We start from the raw sequence: 24,425 nt of genomic DNA on the forward strand, positions 1-24,425 counted from the left end.
ATAAAACCTCAGAAACATATACTACTGATACCACGTTTAGAGATACTGAAGAGCTGAAGCAAAGGGCAGCAGACAAAAGGATTAGTCTTTGCTGCACACTAAATTGCATCACTGAGGCACCACCAGTTCAGAGTCAAAGCAATCATAAATGAAAGCAACAAGTGGAAAACCATGTATTTTGTTTTAAAACATAAAGGCAGAATTGTTATTAAGGTAGTAGAGAGTTTGATGCATGAAGGATTCTCATGTAAAGACTGAAAATCCATTACTGTAAAGTCTCCTATAAGTAAATTTAAGCCATTTTTTTCTTTAGATTGCTATTGATCACAGAAGGCCTTTCAAACCAAGTCATCTTAAAAAAAAAAAAAAAAAAAAAAAGCCTTCAACACAATACAAGTTTCATTTCAGTATTCTTACAAAAGCAAGATTAAAGTTATACAAAAACAAAATGCTAGATAGAAAGCGATCACCTAGGTAACACTTTGGTACTTCCTATGTTTTCCTTTAGATGATCACAGAATCATCTAGGTCAGAAAAGACTATCAAGATCATCAAGTCCAACCATCAGCATGACCTTCCCAGTCCTATTGCTAACTAATGTCCCCAGAAGACACTGTATCACCTGAGCCCCTCCTAACTCAGTAGCAATTAGAAAGATGGACCTACTGTTTAAGATATCCACCAAATTCTACTAAGGCAAGCAAGGACTTTTTGTCACAGTAAGGTAAAGTAAGGGCTTTTTGCCCACTGGCAGTAACTAGAACAACTGATGACATCATCTCATTAAGGAGAGGGATGTTTACTGTACATATATTTTTCCTAGGATTCACTTAAGACTACATGGAATACAATACCATGCCTCTGATGAAATGTTAATAGAAACGTGAGTGAAATTAGATTAAAACATTTGAACTAATTGACAGATTTACTGCAGACACCTTTCAAAAGCAGAAGGGAATGGCTACCACTTATGGTTTGGAAGTTACCAAAATTAAATTATGAGCAACTAAGCTAACTTAGCATTTGTTGCAGTTGATGGATATTTAATCACATGTTCAACTAGATACAGTTCACTGTAAATTGAGAGTGGAGGGATGGTATCATGACACATAGGTTTTGGCTGCTATAAAATTCACGAACAGAAGTTACATTTATACCAAACTGCTACATGTAACTGCTGTTTATTTTTTTCCTGGGATACTTAACCTTCCTAATTTTAAACAGACTTCTGTTTGCTTTTTAAACAAATTTAGCTCGTATTCAGGTGCACCGTCACTGCCTGCAGACTTTGCTTCAGTGAGAAGCGTTACCCAAACTGTCCTGCATGCCTCCTTAAGGTTCCTACCCTAGAGTTTCAGGATCAGAAAACCCCTGTCAGAGCTACATGACTACATTTTCTTCCCTTAGTCCATGCTAAAAACGCAGGAGAGCAGAGGCAGCCACGGCAGCACCGTGCAGGCCCAGGCTGTGCCCAGTCAGTGCCTCACACACCTCCAGCGATGCTGCCCCATGAAGGGCCGTGTAGGCCACGGCACACTGTAATGGCGGCGCTGGGGAGCAGAGGTGCAAGCACCATGAAGAGGGGTGTTCGCCCCGACAACGAGCTCCTTCCCAAGCCAGGCACGACCCAGAGCATGGTCTGAAAGAGCAGAGAGGGCAAACAACGGTGTGGCTCTGGTGCTGCCTCCCTGCCCTCCTCCTGGCACACCTGAGCATGGTGCCTCCACCTCAGGTCTCTGCCCTCACAGCCCAGCAGCAGCTGCGTCAGGAGGATTACCCAAGTTGACAAACAGACCAAGCTGCCTAGGACCCTTCACAAGAAGCCCCTCTCACCATGCCTTTCGGCCCGTCAGCGGCTGCTCATCACCTCACTGAGGAGCTCAAGTCTTACCTCAGCTGATAAAACCACGAGCGACACGTAAAACTAGTCATGGACGGCCTGACATCAGCCCAGGAGAGACAAGGGCTGAAACCTGATTTAAAGCACAGCCAAACTAGTATCAAGGAACAAGAAAGCAAGAGCACATACTCTTGAAATTTTTCATTTCAAATTTTATTTATTCTTGTTCCAGTCCATTAGATATATTGATTGCTATTTTAATGTCTCAGCACATCCTCTACTTACATTTATCTGCTCTAAGTCATACATACACAAATTTTCAGGAACACTACAAAAACTAAGAGTTTAAAATTAAGATTCAATTGTTTACCACAAAGTAAAAATAAATTAAATGCCAAAAATACAAGCGTTATGATATTTTTTTTCCACTAACACTGAAAAGCTTGGGCTTCCCTGCAGTATGAGAAGCACTAAGCTCACAATAAACTCCTCCTTAAGTATCTTCACATTCAAAGACCTAAATTCACATTTTTGCTGGAGCCCAAAGTTTCTGCTTGGATGCCTGAATAGGCTGTGAGAAATAAAAAGCAGCAGAAACAAACAGAAGGAAAAAATAGCAGGAAGAGATGGTATACAACTGGAGACTACTAAAATACATGAAAAAAAGAAAAAACAACAACTCACGTAAAAGATGCACTATTCTGCATTTAGCTCTTCAGGAAGATCTTTTAGTCACTGTATGGCAGGCATATGAAATATCTTTCAATCTCAAAGTTGCTAATAATCAGAATTCAAGTTAATTACATACTATTCCCCCCCACATTCCATAAAGAGGGATCCAGAATCTCAAGAACTCAACCAAATTACAGGTACTTTGGAAAGCTCACTAGTGGCTATAGGTAAGTTTAAGTGTTAAATTACCACTTCTCTAGCTTAAAAAAAAAAAAAAAGCAATAAATATTCTACACTTTATTTTTAAGGCAAGCAAAATGATTTAGCATAACTTTAAGTAATGACAAAAATGTAACAGCCTCCCTACTACAGCAATGAACAAGCTATCTGCAGAGTCAAATTCCTTCTGACTTTCACGGGGCCTGCGTGTTCTATTAAAGATAGGTTAACTGGCAGAACTGCTACGTCATGCCTTGAAATCCAAGCTACATTGGTGATGATGAAAATAATCAAGCTTGTATCTCATCTCCTACATGCTATAAAGAAAGGAACCTAACACCATACAGCGGTAAAACCATTACATATCCATAACACCTGTATGAAAGTGACCTGAAAACATCCTAGTATTTTAAATGCACTGAAATAAGTCAGTTACACAACAACTGCCATTTGTTTCACTATTGAGTTAATATCTTAGAAAAGGGTAGAAGTAGAAAAATCAGCAACATCTGTAAAAATTTTAAGACTACATCATCTTCTAAGGGCCTACACAACAGAGTACTAGTTGCAAGGACTTCCTCCTATAGTTTTGTACACTGTCTTTACAGATAGTGCACTATAAGGTCAGAAATCCAGTACAATAAGGTATCTAAATTTCATCTTTAACAAAGCTAGTCTGCATTAAAGTTTTGTAGGAATATGCTAATCCAAGATTCTTATTGTCTGCACAATCATAATAAGATATGAGCTGTTAAATTTTTCTCTACTTAAATGTTTCAAAATATGCCATAGACAGTTTGAGGCTTTCATTTCAAACTGCAAACAAGTTTAATTTTATGGAATGTTTCCAAGGAAACAGTATTTTGAATATGATAAACCCAGGTTTCAGATGAATCCAGTTCTACATGGAGAGGGGTGAAAAAAATAAGTCTGGCAGTCATCTCTGGTAGTGTTCAAAATCGTTATTCCTGTAACATTTCCCTTGTAATTCCGATAATGTTCCCAGAGATGCTGATTTACTGATCTAACCTTCAGACAACCCTCTCAATTCCTGAGGTTGCACAATTTTTGTCTAGCGACATTTCTGCCTGAGCACAAAAGCCTTTCTGGTGACCATGCTGTGGAAAAAGGATAGCTGCATAGACAATAAGATAATGCAAGTCGGTAAGATTATTATCTATGTGCTTTTTTATGTTATTGAACCTTCTAAGAAAGGAATATCTTAAGACTTTGCAAGGAGCAGCAACCAAGAAATGAAGCATTCTCTCGACTTTCCATACCAACAAAAAAAACCCTCTCTTGCTCCAGTACCATGTATTTCTGACCAATTAAACACAAACCTTAAATAATCCTCAGAGAAGATACACTTGCTGTTTCATGATCAGACCTCCTCTGGCAGCTGCAGGATTTCAAATGGAGGCACTAATGAAGGAAAGCTACTTCAGACTTTTTTTTGTATCAGATTCTGCTTTATACACAAGCACTCTGCTAGTAATGCCCAAAGACATAGCAACATATAAATAGAGAGAGAGTGAGTGTGCATGTTTTGCTAACATGTGACTGTTGTGGTAACAAATAACTGCTTTCCGAGGACATAACAAAATTACAAAAATAGATCTTAAGACCACACAAAGTTTTTATGTTACATTACTAGCATACAAAACAAATTCAAACAAAACAGCAATTGAAGACGTTCTGTGTTTTGTTTATTGGTTTATGCGTTTGTTGTGAACAAGAACACGGGCATACTGGATGCTAAACAGAAAAGCCAACCTGCTGTGCCAGCAACATTTTTGCAATAAAGCATGATTTCTGTTTAAAGATTTACACATGTGCTCTACAAGACAACAAAGCACTAGGGCTTCAAATGCACATCACTCAAACACATTTAAATTCAGGCTAAACCATAGGTATGGGTGTCATGGAAACAGAAACTTAATTCTGATGGTTATTTGTTTGCTTTGGATAGTTATTTCTTATTACTTCATTCACCCACAGTCGCTCAGTTCTTCATTCACCTCACCACATACACAATGCTTACTGCAAAATACAACCAAAACATGACTGATTGTATGGACAGTGTTTAAAAACAGCCTAATAATATAATATAATCCTATAGATTCCTATAGCCTTATCAACAAGGCTAGCAAGAAACACACTGATATAGTTGTACGAGTTGCTGTAGTAACATTTTATTTTAGTACAGAACACTGAGAGGAACTTACATCTGCAACAATGCATGTTCATGAAGACCTGCATTGGTACAGCCACACTACAGACTAAACAACCACACTCTCAGAAGTGTAAGCTAGCCTATGCTATCTGCTAAATGACTAAAGCCTTTCTAAACCTAGCTTTTTTTTTTCCCCCTTCCAGACAACTAAACACAATTCTTGTTTTCATTCTTAAAAAAAAGAAAGTGTCTGCTTAGAGGATTTTTCATTTTAAGTGTACTTCTTCCTCAGTGGCTCTAAAAGCATGAAAGACTGCCAAGAAATAAATGACATTTGTTTGTATCATTTGCCCACCGCTAGCAACTAACACTAATTGGGCCGGTACCATGACCAAAAGTAGCAATCCCTCCCTACCTGACAGATGCTCATTTCTGCTCCAAGCCCCTCTCTCTCATGCTGCCATACCTCCTCATTAAGCCAGCCAGACAGACATACCGACAACTAATCATGCTGAAAAACAACTCAATCTTGAGGCCAACCTTTGGAGAATGAGCTACCTGATCAGGTTTATCAAGCAGTTAACACAAACAGTTACAAACTGGGACAAGGGAAGAGACCTCAGTGAGTGCCCAGACTGCTGCTTCTCGTGGCTCAATCACCACAAAGCATTCAAACCACAGCTTAGAATAAGAATTGGAAACATTCGAAAACCACTGCCCTGACTGGAAAAGGAGCGATTCATTACAAGAATCAACAAGCCTGGGACTGAAATTCCTGCAGAAATGGATGCAGTAAATCACACAAGCTGTTTACAATGTGAAACATCAGGACAGCATTTTGCTCCTGGAAGCCAGGTGGCCAGTGGACACCCTTGATGCAACCCTTTGTAAAGTGGAACTGGAGTATGCTTATGCCCACAGTGTGCCCGAGGAGCACAAAGCAAAGCCCACAGACTCTTAACTGAGAGAGAAGAGACAACTCTACACTGGTCCAGAAGGATGCCCTGAGAAACTGCCACTAACATCTGTACTTTACATAAGCTATAAGAGCATCATGCAACTATCTTTCAGTTCTGTAAAAGCAGGAAACGTTTACTGGTATCTGAAATAAGACGTGGGGCTGTAAGGCATTAGACCTTTACACAAAGCCAGAGGAGTTATACATGTGAAAGGTTAGCACATCTCAACTCAGTAAAAGGCAGCATGAGAAAACTGAAATCAAGATCTGAGCGAGACCGCAAAGAGTCCCATTTGCATATAGCTACCTAGCTAAGTGAATGGCCACCACGATCGTCATTTTTGGGAAGCGAGGAGACAGTAAGTTTAGTATTGCAACTGATTTCCAAGTCACAAGAACAGGTCCATAGGACTTAGCACACCCTTGCTCTTACCCATTCCTAGACCACTGATGTAGTTTGGTATAATTAAGCCTCCACCCTAGAAACTTGGATGAAACTAAACCCAGAGTTGTGCACAAAAAGCCACACAACGCCTGTCTTACTCTTTTGAGAACTATATTAAGAAATTACAGAAATAGCCTACATACACAACCTCTGGTTCTCTGATAAAGCAATTTCAAATGAACACTGTTATGAGATTAGGAAGGCCTAATTTAAAGCTACAACTATGTCTAGCTGTATGTTTTTAATTTGACTTACACATTTGTTTTGTTTTTAATATGCTTTTATTAACTGGAGATTTCAATAGTGATCCAGGCATAATTTATTGCAGTTAATACTCTTCTTCCTACCATGCCTTCTAATCAGCACCTTAGCACTATTCCCCATACCTACGCCCATTACTCATCTGCTGTTATCATCTCTAATTGCTCACATCCCTGTCCATAATGCTTCGCATGAGGCCAAACAAAGCAAAAGAGTATAAAAGGAGAATGTAAACAAAGAGAGCTCCTTAGACTGCAAAAGGAGGCATGAAATTAAAGAAGAATATTGAAGAAACGCAGCACAGAAAATATTTACAGAACAACATGACAGCTGGTTAGCACTTTTAACAAGAACTAACAAAAAATGTAAGAATTATTTCACATATCTGTACTGTAGCAGCACAGAAAGGATCTTATGACTCTTCATGCCAAACACTGCGCAAATACCAAGACAGTTTTTGTTTGAAAGATATTTCAACCTTTTATTAAGCATCATTCTCACTTCCCTTTTTCTCATCTGTTACCAGCAGTTGTTACATAGCCCTATGGCTTCTCATTTAGTATCAAAAAACAACTTCACTCTTCAGCTGCTCTGCAACATGCACCTCCATATCTATTTCTTATTTCCTACTCAGACTGCCTTCATGGTTTCTTTGGTATGTCCATAATGTCTATGATCTTCATAATGATCTCATTATGAACACGTGCAAAATTAATATATTACACACTTTCAAATTCCTACTCAAGACTGTCACCCCCAAATGCATACAGAATTTAGGGACTTAAATCATTAGTGTAATGAAAACAATTCTGTTCTTAGACAGTTACAACACGCCACACTTGAAGCCATGTCACGTCTAGGCCCTACAATATAAGCAGCTGTGCTCCTTTGGAGGAGGAGAAATCAGCTTTGTGACTGATGGGGAATTAGGAGATATTCAAAATCATATTCCAAATCAGAGCCATGGTAACAAAAAAAAAAATAGATCTCCTAGACTAGGCTTTTTGTAAAAGGGTTTTGATGATTTGAGGCAAGTCATGCTATGCAGAGTACACAAACATAAATGCTGCTAGGCTTGCCCATATAACATAATTCACTGATTAAATACTTTAAGCTAAGCTTATAAAAACAAATATAAGAAGTAAATGCCGCTACCAAAGGGAACCCCAAATAAACAGTATCATATTATCCATTGGCATTTATGAAGGTTGCAAGCTGTACTGAAGCTTGCAGACAGACACTCGAGTTGCCTCTGGTAGTCTAGGATTTATTATTTTAAACAATACCATAAAAGAAGTCTGTTGTGCTTCCACAGTGGGGCTCAGGTCTTGAGAATAGATGCTTTGCAACAGTAAGGGCATTTCAAGTAATTGACCACATTAGTTACAAGCTATTCCCCTACAGGTATGGTCTTTGTGAACTCTGTTCCCATTACCAGATGCCAAGAAGAAAAAAATTTAAGACTGTGCATGGACCCAGGCAGGTGATACACAACAGGGAGTGAGAAAGAACTAATAAACCCTATCAGACAAAGTGAGTTCTGTAGACCTTCTTGTATGCCCCTGCATTATATTCCCCAGTTTACTCACTTCAGAAGAATTTATGAGTTTGAACGCAGCAGAACAGAGAATCACTAAATCCGCATTGCATCTAGTCAAAGACCTCTTCATCCTGAAAGCGAGGTCTATCAAGATGGATGCATCCAGTGAGGCTTCACATGTCAGCTCCTGCTCTTCACCACCTGGGTGAAGCTAGGTTTGGCCTTGGCTCTGGTGCATAGTATTCCCTAGCGCCCATAATATCTTATACAAAGTTAAAAAAAAATGAGCAGGTCCATTACACAGACGACATTTCAAAAAGTGACACTGAAAAAAAAGGTCACAAGAGTGAAGCAAGGCAGTAATGTGTTGCCATTGAATGAAGAACTTTCCCTCTGATTTCTTAAACACTCTTAGCAGGTAACTTCTCAAGTCCAAGCTACATGCACCTCACAATTAACCATTTCAAGTACAAAATCCTGAAATTCTTTACGTGAAAGTGGCTTCCATTTTTGCAGGATTACCCTGATTGGCTTTCTGCATTAGAAGTGATTAAAAGCAACAAATAGAGGTCTAAGGGTAAGAAGTCAAAAGAGTTCAGTAAAATTACATCCTCTTCCTCATACACACGAGCAGCATTAAAAAAAAAAAAAAAACAAAAAAACAACAACATATCATTTCAAAAAAGCTTCTAAACTAAATAGGCACAAATGTATTTTGGGAAGAGACACATGCATCACTAGGAAATCACAATACAAATCTCTACTTCACTGTCAGCAACAGGCCAGAATTTTAGGTGCTTAAGGAATGGAAAAAAAAAAAAATGTTGTTCCTAAAACTGACAGCAAAGCATTACCTGAAACACTAATTACTGTTGTCTCAATTTAAAAATACTTAGGTCTTCAAAGCACGATAAAAGCAACTGCAGGTTTAAGATCTTTGCTATGAAGAAATCTCCCAGAGAAAACTGTTGGGACAAAACTGGCAGCAAACCATCACAACCACCTATAAAAGGCAGCGGTAATACCGAGAGGCTAATCTTTCAAAATATCCCTGCACAATACCATAAACAACAGTTTGATTACTGTTTTTGACTTACAGAAGACCTATAGAACAGTGGAAAAATGAAAGTAAAACAGCAGCAAGATAGACAAGGAAAAGATAAGGGTACTAAACTTCATTCAAAAAGCTATGAAATATTTTCTGCCAACATTTATTTTCACAACAGGACCTAAGTTTCCTCAACATGTACGTACAGTACTTAAGACAACGTCATTCAAACCTAACTGGAACCTTGAAGCAGCACCACAGTAAATACTACAGCGTATTATTAGAAAGAAGTATTGCTCATATAGGCCTACACAGGCAACATAATCAGTGCCTCGGGACTAAAACACACTTTCTGCCAGAAGAAGTGATAGGAACTGAAGTGCTCTAGCGAAGACCCTATTTGCAGTTAAAGACTTTCCTGGGTAAGATTATGTCTGCCTCAGAGTTAAACTTGGCCATCACCTATGCTTCAACAAATATGTAATTCGGGTGGATTCTGGGAAGCAGCAGTTGTACTCCCTCACCAACTTGTTCTTTCCATCGTGACAAAATCCCTCAAATGACTGGTGGTATCCATTCAGAGCATTCCCCTTCATTTTTACTGCTGTCCACTAACAAGTGGCTTTAAGGTTAATTTTTCCTTTTTTAAACGTATATGGCATCTGTGAAAAGACTGCACTGCAGAGATAAGCTTGTCTGCTACACACCCTAAACACTTCCCAAAAATTACCTACAGGTCTGTAAACACACATAATCAAAAAACACCCTTAAAGGTAAGGGCAGGCTCAAATTATGTCATTCAATCCCCAACTCCTCTGTCAAGAGAAAATAAGATGTTGTTATGATATTTATCGTGTACACTGATTTGTGGATAATTAATACTACAGTCAACTCACTTAGCCAAGTATCAGAGTGCAACTTCTCATGAATAATGAATTAAGCTACATAAAAAGTGTTAAGATATGAAAAAAGCACTGATACCAAAGACATCTGCTGACTGAAAGAAAGATGATGTGAGACAGTATTTCAAGTAATAATTAATAATGCATTCAATGCTTACCCATCTCTTCCCTTACTGACAATTTTGACTTCGAAATAGTATATGCCACAGGCCGCAGGTATAGGATGTGTAGCTCGAACAGAAGCAGCATCTTTTGGAGTTTTTCCATGACCTGAAAAAGAAATTAAAGTAATGAAAATGTATTTTCAGTAACTGCAGAAGGTAAGTCAAAAAGTCCACACACCAACTACTCAAAAACAAAAGGCTTATGAGAGCAAGCAGTTTACAATATTCTAGCTAGACCTGTTTTTATGCTAGAATATTTTCTTCCAAAATTAAGCTCCCATTGTAGGCACATGCGCTGCAACTAAGCATGCTATCAGAAATTCTGGATATATTACTCTAAAATGTTCTACTATTATCTAGAAGAAAGGTAAGAAACGATATTTCACTGCTGTAAGTAATAGATCTGAGAAAAGCCTACCTGGCTTTAAAAGTACCGCATGATTTCTCAAATGCACAGGGTTCACTCATTTTTATAGACTGAACAATGATATAACCAAGTTTATTCCAATGCTTACTGCCACCTAGTCTTCAAGTTATTGAAAACATACTCGAATTCGAAAGTCTTTCAGAATAAACATCAATCACTCCGTATAATGTATGACTTGTAATTCATTTCCACTTGTTGAATGCTGTTGAGGACAGCATTAACATTATTGCCTGCAACTGAGTTAATGTAGCTCCTACTTTTTTTTTTTTTTTTAAATAAATCTCACTAGATATTGGCTCTGCTACAACAAAAATGCCCAATCCCTGCTCCTGTCTACTCTCAGGCTGTTCAACTTAAACCCAAGAGCCGCTTGCAAGCCACTAAGAGTGATTTTTTCCAAACGCATCCCCCTCCTCGCAGCCCTTTTTTCCAAACACAACTTGGAAGCAGGCTTTTGGCCAGGTGACTTCTTGTACCAGCGACCTGTTCAAGCAAGCCCAGTCTTCCCTGGGCATATCAAAATCCCTCAACTATTGTGTGGAAGTCACGCACTCGATCACAAGACATTAAAAAACACCTAAGGTAAGGTGGAAAGTATACATGTATCAGACTTTGGCAAGAGATATTTCAATAGTACAGCAGTTTGTCCAGGCACAGGATTGTCATAGCCATACAAAAAATCCATGCAGATCCCCTGCCCAGTCGTGACGTGGATCTGAGATGCTGTTTTGAGTGTGCTGTGTGAATCAGTCAGGCCTCAGCACTGCAGCCCAGACAGGAAGGCCTGCTGCACCTGAAATGCAATCAATCTGCATATGCAAAAAAAAATAACACCCATCCTGCCAGTGGTGGTAACACTGGAATTATTGCTCGGGCACAGATTAAACATCTCATGTGCAGCTAGTCCAGTCGGAGGGCAAGCAAGAAACTGCAGAAAAATGCTAAATGGCCTAGCCAGACAGAAAGACCAGGCACAGCTGACCTACACCACTGAACCAGCTACAGAGCCCTCTAGTGTAAAATGTTGTTCAACCAGCAAACGCTTCTCTGCTGTAGAGCTAGGGCCCACCATCTCTTAACAAATAACATCCCCAGCCAAGGAAATCTCTCCACTTCACTGTGACTGCATTTGCATGCAAAACTTTGCTAGCACAGCAAACTCTTTAGTCATTGAGATGAGGTTTAACCCACACGGGTTTCCTGATAGAACTAGCTTGCCTCAGTGTGTTACTACCTTAAGGCAACTAGCCAGCTGCCTTCATTTTCTGGGTGTGAATGCATTGCTCACTTCAGTATGTCATTAATAAACATTTTACATAAAGATGTTTCGATCACCTCACAGGTTTTACTGTATTAAGCTTATTATCTATCTTTTGCATGCCATTTTCAGAAGTCTCAGATAATAAATAAAGCAGTAATTTACTCCTCCATATGTATACAAGACAGCATGCAATATTTTATTGTTCACCACTGCTAAGTTTCCTCAGGCTGTGTCAACCAAGGCGATAACTAAGTACATGATCTCAGAGCTTCTGTAAGTTTCCTTGGTTTTCCATTGCTGCTTGCCCACTATTTAGCCACTATAAAGTAGATTATCGTGCTTAAGTATGCAGGAATCCTTCAGCAAAACACCCACCCAAAACTTTATGGATAGAACACAAAACTTCTGACAGATCCCTTTAATCCAGGTAGGTACCTCTGATTAAATGATATTTTAGTTTAAAAATGGGGGAACAGGAAGAGACTTGCTTTTTAAAATGTCCTTAGCTTTTTACTTTAAAATAGACTGAAAAGAAGTTCCCTTGGTTACTCTATGCACTTGACAATCTGTGTGGTTTCACTTCGAGTCAGTCTCCTTATTTGGAGAAGTCTTCCACATAGAAGGCTAAAACATTAGCAACTGGCCAAATATTATTGAAAATGTATACCTCTTAAGGAGGAGACCTTTTCGTGCGTGTGAAATCACGAAGTGTTTGGAAACAATACCAGTTTAAGATACTCTCTTCCTGAAACTAGTCTCCTTTTGACACCCCGTCCCCAGTCCAGGCAGGTATGTGCAAGGCCACACCATGAACCAGAGTGATTTAACTGCCCTGGCTTTACAAAACCTACCAGATTTTTGAAGCAGCAGATCAGTTCCCTGATCCCGCTGGCAGCCACACACAGCTGTCACAGTGCAAATAAGAGGTCATCACAGGAGCAGAAGTAACAGGATACCTTGCCAGTATTGCCAAACACTTCATGTGGTGAAGCAACATGCTTGGGGAAGTCAGTGCCCAACACTACTTTCATCCCATTAAACACAAAAGACAACCTAAATTTAGATCTGCTGGCCTTTTAATGTAATCTCATATGAATCCCATTTTACTACCTGAGCACGCTGCTGTTATTTACAGTTACTTCCAGTTATATATAACAGCATAGTTATCAGCATCCAACAGTTGACTCCTTTCAGATACTCCAAATACCTCTACGCCGTCCCAACACACTGGTTGAGCTCTTCAGTACTACCAAGCTGTGCTGGACTACACGAGGAGGAGTCAAGAGAAGCTGGTTATCAGGCAGCTTTAAAACATGACAGAGGCTCTTTACACGTCGGGCTGCTGAGCTGCAGAATTTCTTACCAAAGGATGCCAGTGTCCAAGGAGACAACGAGCAAACACCTACAGACAGAATTAACTGAGAAACCATACTCTGCTCAGGATGTCCTTCACCTTAAAATGGCTGGAAACCGAGAGGGAAACACACCTGACATCATGTCACCATGTTCTCTGGTCATCCGAATCCCCACTTCTTTGCTTTTGAGTACAAAGGAACTTAGACACCCAACTCTGGGCTTCTGAATGGTCCCAACTGCCTGGAGAAGGTTACACGAACACTGCCCTGTGTTACCTAAAGCAGAGTTCTTGCGTAGGCGTAAGGTGCAGTTCAAGTATTAAAGAGAATACTTTTAAAGCACGTATTGTTTAACCCTAAACATTTATCATTTTCAGCATTGAAATGAGAATTCTGCAAACAGAAGAACTGGAGGGAGAAGAGAAATCGGGTGAAGAAAGCTTGAGCTTTACACAGTAAACCTTGTCATATATATGTTCAATCACTAGAAACGTTTTCTATTTGGTTTTCATTAAGTGTTCAACAGCTATGAGTCTATCGTAAGTAAAGACTTTTTTTTTAAAAAAAAAAAAAAAAAAACATTTTTAATCATTTGCATTCATTTCAATTTAATCATGCAAAAGGACTAATGATACTACTTTTGGTAAAAAAAAAAAAAAAAAAATCAATCTAAATTTAAAATTCCACCTACATGAAAAAAACAACTCAGATAAAACATCTTTGGAGAGGAAATCTCAATTTTTATAAACCTATTTTCTGAACCTAAATCTAAGCGCATGGTGCATACGCACCAAACAGTCCACCAGAAGCCTGCAGGACTGTCGACCTCAAAGGTAAACGTGTTTATAGAGTTTAAATCCTTAAATGAAGTTTACATAAGCTTAACTGAAGTAATTTCCAACAGGTGGTTCAATTCCTTCCTCGGACGGATGAAATAAAATAGTCAAGGCCTAATCTTCTGTTGAATTCATCAGAAGTTTTTACTGAGACCAGGAAAAAAAAAAAAAAAAAAAGACTTGTGCAAATTGCTGACTTCGCTTCAACTCTGCCCCCCCCATTTAACAAAGGAAGACATCTCAGAGCTCCGAGGGTGTCCAAAGCAGACATGGTGTACTGTGTCTTACACTGAGTACTGAATGTGCTTCAAGTGTTTTCTGCCAGCAAAATTGACACAAGCGTTGCCTCACTGAATGACAACACAATTATTGCTATAGAATCCCCTTTTGTTTGTTACAGAAGTTGAGAGGCAGAGCTTGCACTGGGAAATAAAATAGAATTCTTTCAGTTTGGCACCAGAGACAGTTCAAAGGCAACTGAACTGTAAATAAGTGTCTGGCTAAGATTTCCTGGCCTGTGACACATTAGAGCGAGTTCACGCAATGGCTGCTTACTCAAAATTGCATAACTTCTCTCAGCTTTCTTTGGACAATCGTCACAAGACAAGTTAAGTGAAGTTACCAGAGGACCTTCCGTGGTTTTAATCACTAATGAATTATTCTGTTTACATACTTCTGTATACAGTTTCCTTCACGGCTGCAGCCTCGGTTAGGTCTGTCTGTATTTTTATCTCCTTATACTACATTGCATAGATTATTATCTACTGGAAACAGCTTGCCTGCCTACTGGAACATTCACACTACACACACCATTTATGAAGTTGTTGTTTTTCCACAAGATCCATGCAGTAATTCTGAACACTGTCGAGATATTTTTACAGATGTCTTACCTTAATAGCTATGTATTTTGAGTAATAAATGGTTTACACACAGCAGACACTGGTCTGACCCCTGTTTCCTTTAGGACTTACCTCCAGCTCAGTGCTGCTAATATGACAATTACATGAGATTAGACAAATTTTATTTTTAATACTGTTTTTCACTTCTCCCCTACATAGACATACCACAAACAACAGTCACAAGGACAGCGTTAACTTTACCAACTTGGACAGCTAACTGGCAGCAACACAGACAGATCCATCCATCCATCTAAAACCAAAAATACCCCTGGGTATGGTCTTTAATGTATCACAGTATCACTAATGCCAATGCATATGCATTTCATAGCCAGATTTTGACGAAGCTTCCTAATCAAGAGTCAGAATTTGTAAAAGTGTAACAGAATTACTCACTGTGGAAAGAAATTACACTTGTTCTGGTAAACAACATGCCTGTCAGTGCAGCTTCCCTTCAACCACCTCCCCATGGAGGTCTTCCTTTTCAAGTAACACTGCGACTCTGAGAGGTAACAAAAGAATACGAGCACTGATCCTTGGGGTTTGTTCACCCCAACAAAGTTTAAAGAGCTGTTATCCTGAAGTGAGACTGTGCGATAGATTTTAAATCTTCACCCCTTGATCAATACCTGGTTTTGTGGCAGTTTTTTGACTTTTAAGCCCTCTCTAGGATGCCTGCAAAAAGCTTCAGGTCCAGAAATGCAGTACAAAGCATGACAGCAGCCAATGGGTAGAATGAGACATCTACTGCACCTCACGTTTCCATACAAGTTGTCCACTGGTATGCAAAAAAATTAGAGGAATCTTCAAAATCACACAGAGAAGACCATCATTTCTCTTACAAACCAAGAAAACAAAAAGCGTCACTGCTCACAATACACCAGCACATTAAAATGGTGAAGCTATATGAAAAAAGTGACTTTGAAGGTGTTGTTTTCCTGATTGTTCCCTGCCTTGACACACCATTTTTTTCAGAAGCAAGCATCCCCAACACATCCTTGGTGAAGAGAAGCACTGATGTTGCCAGAAGTGTCTCCTGTTGGTCACAGGCAAGAGGAGATTACTCCAGAAAAACAGTTCTATGGTCAGAAAGCTACAGAGGCAGCAGGGAAAGCTTGAGCATGTGTACAATTACCACAATAGCACACAGAACTGATTTTCATTACTGGCTTCTTTGGACAGACCAGTCCTCTCCCCCTTTCCTGGATATCTTGGTCCAGAATACAACAGATCTTAATCTGCTCCCAACGTGCAATTCACGTTTTGTTTTTACAAAGAGGTCTACCTTTCTGTCACAGCTACATAGACTGCAGCACCAAAAGTGTTGATATTCTACCTGAAGACGCTCTGCTTTCTTTTGAGACCTCTACTTGCAACTGATTTGTAGAGGCGACATTTCACAACACTAACCACATTTCTGCACGCTCTCTTCCCTTGTCCTCCTCACTGAACCTCCTGGTTTTCTCCCTTTTATCATATTCACAGGGCTGCAGGATCCAGGGAGCGGAAAAAAGGAGAAGTTTTAGTGCTCCCCCCAGTTCCCACGTAGCTCACCGCCCAGCCCAGGTACCAGCTCCAGGTGCCAGGCTGGTGGCTGCCCTAACAGCCACCTTCATGACATTACCAGGATGAAAAGATGGACCTCTTAAGAGGCCATTCACTCCCATTTGCAGTTAGGAGAAAGAAAAACCTATTCATGTTCTATTGGCACCTCTCCTTTTCACAGTCCTCTGGGCTAATTTAAGAACTCTTCAACCTTCATCACTTACTATTACTTAAGAGCCAGAGTAAAGGTATTTTATTATTATAACCTACCAGCTGCGCTTTATGACTTCTGCTAGAGTACCCACAGTACTTCCTATGTTACCCCTACTTCAGAAACATGTGGAGCCTCTTGTAAATTCTTTGAAGGAACAAATTTCTGTTTTAATAGTAAGCAAGAGGTAAGGAAAAACAGAGATAGCACACACAAAGCCTGAAAATATATTTCTACAATGCCACTGGCAGACAAGAGTCTCTAAGTTCTAGTTGATGAACAAGAAGAGTAGATCAAATGAAAAATAATAATTGGAAAAAAAAAAACAGCAAAACAACAAAAGAACTTGATGGCCATAAAGGTATGACCATCCTACTGGAAAAAAAAAAAAAAAAAAAAAAAAGCTGCAGCCACTAAGCAGCAGAAAATACAAAATGCTTCTAAAAATACAAGATCATAAAAAACTGAACAAAAGCCAGGAAACTCAAAGTTGATGATTAAATAACATGTCCTTAAATCGCCCAGTGCCTCCTAGAAACTTGCTCTCTGGCTAGTCATCTGCCCCCTTTATTAGCTTTGTACGGTGCCTTAAACTTTGCATTTTAACAGAGTGCTCTGTATGTAATAATAAAGCCTCTCTATTAAAAAGAAGAAAAAAGTCTGAGGGTACATTTAATCCTTTCACGGGAGCCAAATCCTGCCATGTGTTTGTGTTGCCGTTTCCCCTCCTCCGATTAAACAGTAACATGTTTATCGAGATTTCACTTGAATTTCACCACTGTAGACTCCGAGAAAGGGTAATCGCAAGGTTGTTTCTCTCCCCTCCCATTCCGCTCATTTGCCTACGGGCCGACAAAAGACCCAGTTCTTCGCAGCCAACTCAGAAGTGGTTTTGAGTCCCCAGCACTCCTCTTCCAGGCGCGGGGCCTAGCACACCAGATGTGGCGGTGTTTTTTCAGGTCAGTGCAGCCGCCGCCGTTTCCAGGTTTTATGGCATTTCATAACAACCAACACTTACGTTTCTCCTCCTGTTGCCTCTCGCGGATTTTTGCGAGCGCGTAGCGCTGATTTTTATCTCTCCTCCCGGGCGCAGCAACTCCAACCGTGGGCACAAAGTTACAAAGCCACCTTTAGGGACAGGAGCCCTATTGTCAGCCCTTCCTCCGAGCCACCCCGCAAGCCTGCGACGGGTGACTTTTAATTCCATTTTTCACAGTTTAAAAATAAACCTTGTTTTGTTGTGTTGTGTTTTTTTGTGTGTGTTGTTTTTTTTTTTTTTTTCCTCTCTCTGCTTGCTTTTCCCCTCCCGTCATTTCCGCATTGCATGGCTTAACGCTGGCTGCTCTAACTCCGCTTAACCCTTGGTTTTCTCGAGGGAAGGAAAGAAAAGAGGAAAATAAAGAGGAAAAAATAAGAGGTAAATAAAGAGGAAAATCAAGAGGCAAATAAAGAGGCAAATAAAGAGGAAAACACACTTATTTTTCCTGCACGTCACCCCGAGCCTTTCTTCTCCTGCCTCGCCCCCCAAACCCCAATGCGATACCTGGGCCGGGGTGGGGGGCGCTTTACATAACAACCGGGGGGCAGGGGGTGGAAAATGGGGCAAAAGGGGGAAAAAGGGGGTTTGGGGGAGGGTGGAGGAGGAGGCAGGGGGCGCCTCGCCGGGCGGCCGGCCCTCACCTTTGTAGTGCACCCGCAGGTTGTTCTGCGAGAGGCCGATGTAGCTGAATTTGTCCTTCGGGCTCCAGGAGCGGGGCAGCGGCGTCTCCTGCTCGTCCACGGCCGGGTAGAGCCTCCTGAGCCGCCGCTTCAGCTCCTTCTCCTGCTCGTTCAGGGCCGGGTCGCCGTGAGGGAACGGCGCGGGGACGCCGCCCGCTGCCGGCAGGCCCACGGCAGCCCCACCGCCGCCGCCCCCGGGCGCCGAGGAGCCGCCACCACCGCTGCCGGTGCTGCTGCTGCTGCTGCTGGTGCCGGTGCCGGTGCTGCCGGTGCCGGTGCTGCTGCTCCCTGCGGGCGGTGGTGGCGGAGCGGCGGTGGCCGGCGGCGGGTGGAGCAGCAGCGCGGCGGCGGGGCCGGGGCTGGCGGCGGCCGGGAGCCCCGGCGGGGGAGCGGCGGCGGCGGCCGCCCCGGGGAGCGGCGGCTGGGCTTGGGCTTGGGGCGGTTGCTGGGGTTGGGGTTGGGGTTGGGGTTGGGGCTGCTGCCCGGACATCGCGGCTCCCGCAGGGGGCTCGGGGGGCTCTGGGGGCTCGGGGGGGGGCGGTGAAGGCCGGGCCGAGCCGAGCCGGGCCGGGCCGGGCGGAAGCGAGGCGGGCGGAGGGCGCGCAGCGGGGCTGGCTCCTGCCTCGCTCCGCCTCGGCGCCGTGCGCGGCCCCGCGGCTCCTCCTTCTCCTCCTCCTCCTCCTCTTCCTCCTCCTCCTCTGCCTCCTCCCCGAGGCGTGAGGGCGGTGGAGGGGAGGGGGCTGGGCTCCATTTGCCAGCCACGGTCACCAAAATGTCCCGGCAGCTCGCCCAGCACCCACAGCCGGACAAAAGCCAGCTGCCAATATGTACCCCCCCACACACACACACAGTTTGGCTGGCAAAAAGTCTCTGGAGATGTGTTTCTTACGTTCGTAAGTGCAGCTGTAAATGGACATCTAGCCATTTTTGACTCCAAAGTGTTTTGTTTTTGTTTTTGTTTTTTTTTTGCCATAGGTACTTCCTGAGGCAGGTGTCGCAGCGCACCTGGTGTTGGTGAAAAAATGTTTCACATCGCCCATTTTGAGACTGCCGCCATCGAGTGACTGTGCCTTGTACAATCACAGAATCATTAAGGTTGGAAAAGACCTTCAAGATCATCTGGTCCAACCATCCCCCTACCACCACTGTCACCCACTAAACCATGTCCCCAAGCACCACGTCCAACCTTTCCTTGAACGCCCCCAGGGACGGAGGATCCACCACCTCCTTGGGCAACCCATTCCAATACCTGACCACTCTTTCTGAGCAGAAATGTCTCCTAACTTCTAACCTGAACCTCCCCTGGCGCAACTTGAGGCCATTCCCTCTACTCCTATCTCCAGTTACCTGTGAGAAGAGGCCACCCCCCAGCTCGCCATGTTTTCGTGCCAAGACATTATTCACTACTCTGTTTGCTTTTAGCCTGTCATTTACCACCTTGGTAAGATAAATAATCCAAATCTATTAAAACATTACACTTTATAAAAGCCTTTACCCCTCAATGTGCTCCTGGCAGAGACTCATTAACATCACTTTTTTTTTTTTTTTTTTTTTTTTCTGAGGCAGGATATACTGCAGACTATTCTAGAGGAGAAAATAAATTCCTTTATGTGGAGGTATTTTAGTACTCGATATTAATCAGTATGCTATTTATTCCTCCAATGTTCTATTCGCTTATTAGCTTTTCTGACTACAGCTTCATGAGGACTTGAGAGAGCACACAGATATTTACATAAATGCCTGGTTTCTGCTTTTCAGTCAATGTAAATAAATTAGAAATTGTCAGATTTAGAACCAGTACTCATGTTCCTCTCTAATATGCATTATTTAGCATTTTCAATATTGAACTTAATTCGCCATTACGTGATCCATTCTATTTCATTAGGGCTTCCTCATCATCCCAGTCCCCTCTTGTTTTTCTTAACTGAAATAATTATGACAGCTGCAAATTTTGCTATCTCACAATACTGTTCTCTTCCTAGATCAGAAGTAAATACAGCAACAATATGAGACTTGCTGCAGAGCCCTGAAGCAGGCTGTCATTAACCTTCTGCCATCGCAGAAACTAGCTGTTGAATTCTGCTCTTTGTTTTCCTTTTCCAGTTTCTGAGCCGCGATAGCACTTTTCTTCCTGCCCAGTGATTACTTAGCTGCTCGAGTCATCTCTGGCTTGGGGATTTAATCAAAGGCCTTTTGAAACACTGTAAAACTAGTCCACCAAAATGTCTTTGGTTTGGGTTCTTGTTTTTTTTTTTTTTTTGTGTGTGTGTGTGTGTGTGTTTTTGATGTTTAAAGAATTTCAATATACAGACCAGCTAGAAATGATTTTGCTTTGCAGAGCAGCCTAGTTAGGCCTAATTTCTTAGGCAGAGATTTTCTTCTGTATGTTTGTTTTTTATTTATGTTTACTTTCAGACAGGAAATGCAACCTAAGAATTCCAGCAGTTGAGGGTATTTGTTTGGCCTCCTGTGGCCATGTCAACGGGGTGTCACCATGCTGGGGACAGGCCTGGAGGTGACTGTAGGTGTTCAGTGTCCTCTATCACTCCAGGGCCCTGGTCCTCCAGGCAAAGGTGCTGCATGGGCATTGGCACCGCTGGTGATCCCACCAGCTCTCCTTGGTGAATATGGAGCTCGGGGAGAGGAGAGAGCAGCCCCCGACCAACACCATCTAGATGGCATCAGTAAGAATGAAAGCCTCTTGATGGTGTAAGCACATCCTCTCCTCACAACAGAGCCAACTGCATGGCCTCAATGCCGCTGAGGTTAATTTAACTCTTGGATCCTGTGCTAGCAACTCTTTGTATTTTCATTAAGAGTGCATAAGTGGGCTAGGGCCATCTGTGCAAGTGATGCTGATAGCGCTCTGGCTGTCGTCAAGGAACAGAGGCAGGATTCTCCTTGGGAATCTATTTCTGTGTATGTCCTTTGTCCCCCCTGTAGGACTGATCCTCGTGGTTGCATACGGATTTAGTACGCCTGTTACAGCTGCCAGCCAGCCAAATTTCCAGCCACTTTCTCTCTGACATCTAAGATCACCCACTTGTAGTGATGGTAACTGTTTGCTGTTCTTTGTTTAGTATTTCTCCTAGTTGAGTTTTTCCAGTGCATAGTTTCTTTGTAACCGTTTTGGAATTAATTTTCCTCGCTTCAAGAAGATACTTGGAAATCAGCAGCGTGTTATTTATTTTTGTACCTACTGTGCCAAATTGCTGGTCCTAATGAGAAAAGAAAACCACTGAGAAGTAGGCGATGGTATTTCAACAGTGTTAAGGTTGGATCTCTTCAAACCACCTGGAGGATTTTTTTTTTTGCTGAGCCCTTTGCTATTTGGACTATTTTTTTCCTGCTAATTTAATTGCTCATATATAGGATAGGCTTGATGAACTGACAAATGAAAGGCTTGCCAGAATGAATCATACGAATTATAGGCCATCATCAGCTATTAACTTGGTTGAATCAAATGGTAATCAAGTTGCAATTTGCAGTATTACTATATTGCTGCTCACACATAACATGGTGCTTCTGTTTTTATAAAACTGAGCAATCCGCTAATAGAAATAATTTTGCCATATGAGTCAACTATACCTGTGCCTATCTTAGACCAACAGTGATTAGAAATCTCTCGTGTTTGCTAATGCCTCACTTGTGAGATTTCATATATATAATTATATCTGTGTAGTTGTGGTCCTTGGATAACAGTGAACATACACAGCAAGATCGGGCTTGTTTTCTGTAACCTGTTCTTACCTTTCTGGTATCTACAAGGGCACTGGGAGCTCCAGGGACCCCAAGTTTCACAAGAGTATGACTTACGCTTTATACAAAATCACACCAAATTTAATCCCTTTAATCCGATTTCTTTGGATTTCTTTGCGTTTTGTTTATGACTTTAAAGTTTACTCACAGTTATTTCATGCTTTTCTTCCAAAGCTATCTGTAGCTCTTTACCATATCCTCTTTTGACAATGAAGAAGAATTATTTTTGATCAACTTCTGGTGCATGGGTTGTTCTTTTTGTCCAGTAATAGAATGCATTTCAACAGAAAATCTGTTCATTGGGATAGATCGTAAATAGAGGATTTTATAGTCTCTGTTGTCTGGGCTACTCTACAAGCTCCGTATTCTAACTAAAATGTCAAAATGGGTACAGAAATGAAATGCCCTCCAAGCTGAACAAAATGTGTTTTATTCACAAGACAAATTTATGCAGGGGCAGAATAGAAAATATGATGAGACGCATTGATTTATTCTTTTTGTGAAAATAGATATCAAACTATTGCACTGTTAGAGAAGCGATTCTCAGCTAACAGGTCAAGATCCCTTTCTGACTCATTGTGGATTTCTACTAAGGGCGGAAGCAAGTTGGTGTCATTTAAATGTTGAAAGATAAGAAAAACTATTGAAGACTGAATGAAAAAAAAAATCACACTGGCCAAAATTTCTACAGTAAAAGAGTTTGTTTGGCCAGGTCAGCCTGGACTAAAAAGTTCCTCGGTGGTAAGTAATGGGGTAAAGTGAGATTGAAGGATGGGAAACGGTGAAACAAGAGAAGAAAAGAGCTAATTGCCCAGCCTCCCTGGCCTGACATTGAGCTCCTTTCCCCCTCACCCTCTCTCGGTGCGTCGGCAGCCGGACAACTGCGAGGTGCTGGCCACTTTCCAGCGCTCTTGTAGCTGGTAAGGGGCAGGTGGGCCACACCACTGCAATGTCTGGAAGCTGCCGTGTTGCCAGGCTTAGCAGGACGTCTTCTAGATGATGTTTCGGATGGAAATTTACAAGTTACATGCTTCTGATAAACATTGCAAAGTTCCCATCGCAAACCAGACAGTGTTTTGTTTCCAGCCTGTTCATTGGTAGGGTGCCCATTACCATAGATGAGCAAGCTCAAAGACTGCAGGCTTTCAGAAACACATGGGATGTGTCAAGCTGACCCACTTCTCGAAAGCCAGGCTAGGCCTTTGTGAAATGGCCTGTACTTGTTAGAAGAGATGTTATGATGTCAAGAATGTTTAAGTCTCCGATGGCAGTGTAATTACTGCTGTGGTGTTTATAGAGGTGGGAGGGCCCTAGGGGAAAGGAGGCCAAAAAGGAGAACCAGGAAGTCAGATGAGTAAGGCTGTAGGAATTGCACACAGATGGAGTTTCATCGTGCTTTTTTTCTTTAGCTCACTTGGCTCTTTGGTAAAGTAGATGTTTACATACGAGAAACTATTTTTTTCCTCTCTGCATCTCTCACACCTACAAACTCAGGTGTTCTGTGTGCTAATCTTAGTGGAAGATTTTAAATGGACTTCAGGAACATGAAACTGTCAGGTGAAAATGCTGAGCTTAAATAATTTTTAGTTGTTGTAGCTGCTCCCAGTCCTACTGCCAATCTGTAGCTTGCCCCTTTCAAATCTGTTCTAGGGGAAGCGGGCTAGCATGAAATGCTGAATATCTGCCGAAATCTGAAATCTTGAAAATCTGCTGCCCTTGTCAGATAGTAGTATTTTACTGTATAGGACCGCATTATGTTATGATTTACTGAATATACTGAATATACCAGAATCCTCCAAGATGTACAGACAGTTGTCTCGCTTTATCTTAAAAGTACAAAAGCATGGATCTACAAAGTACATCATCTGACAAAAAGCAAAATATTTTTCTAACTTTGTTCAGTCATAGTAACCTTGGGGAATAGTTGCATGACATAGCAATTAAAATATTTCAAACAAGGTCATGATTTCGCAGGTGATTGTTTTGAAGATTAACTTGCCATTATATATGCTGTCATGATTGCAACGTGCATGCTCAGAAGATTGGAGGAAGAGTAGCTTCCTGTTCCAGCACATATTATTATTATGATCAGCAATTATTGTTGTTTGCCAAGCTGTGCCTGTGCTAACCTCTGTCATCATCAACAATATTGTTTAATCAGCTTGTAGATGACTGAATTTTATCTACTTGGCAG

The 24,425-nt window shown here is 41.5% G+C and overlaps 1 protein-coding gene across 2 annotated transcripts in view; it reads right to left on the minus strand.

Annotated features, from left to right (window-relative positions):
• The window catches only part of RANBP9 (RAN binding protein 9), a 39,300-nt gene extending 20,179 nt beyond the window's left edge, over positions 1-19,121 (minus strand). For both annotated transcript variants that reach the window (XM_082754200.1, XM_082754199.1), the window contains exons 1-2: positions 18,434-19,121; positions 10,217-10,328 (exon numbers count right to left, since the gene is read on the minus strand). In XM_082754200.1, coding sequence (XP_082610326.1) covers positions 10,217-10,328; positions 18,434-18,962 — 641 coding nt within the window. In that variant the 5' untranslated portion in view covers positions 18,963-19,121. The remainder of the gene's footprint in view (positions 1-10,216; positions 10,329-18,433) is intronic.
• Positions 19,122-24,425: the final 5,304 nt, after the last annotated feature.

This window comes from Aythya marila, assembly GCF_965140915.1.
Source record: "Aythya marila genome assembly, chromosome: 2".
Taxonomy (NCBI): Eukaryota; Metazoa; Chordata; class Aves; order Anseriformes; family Anatidae; genus Aythya; species Aythya marila.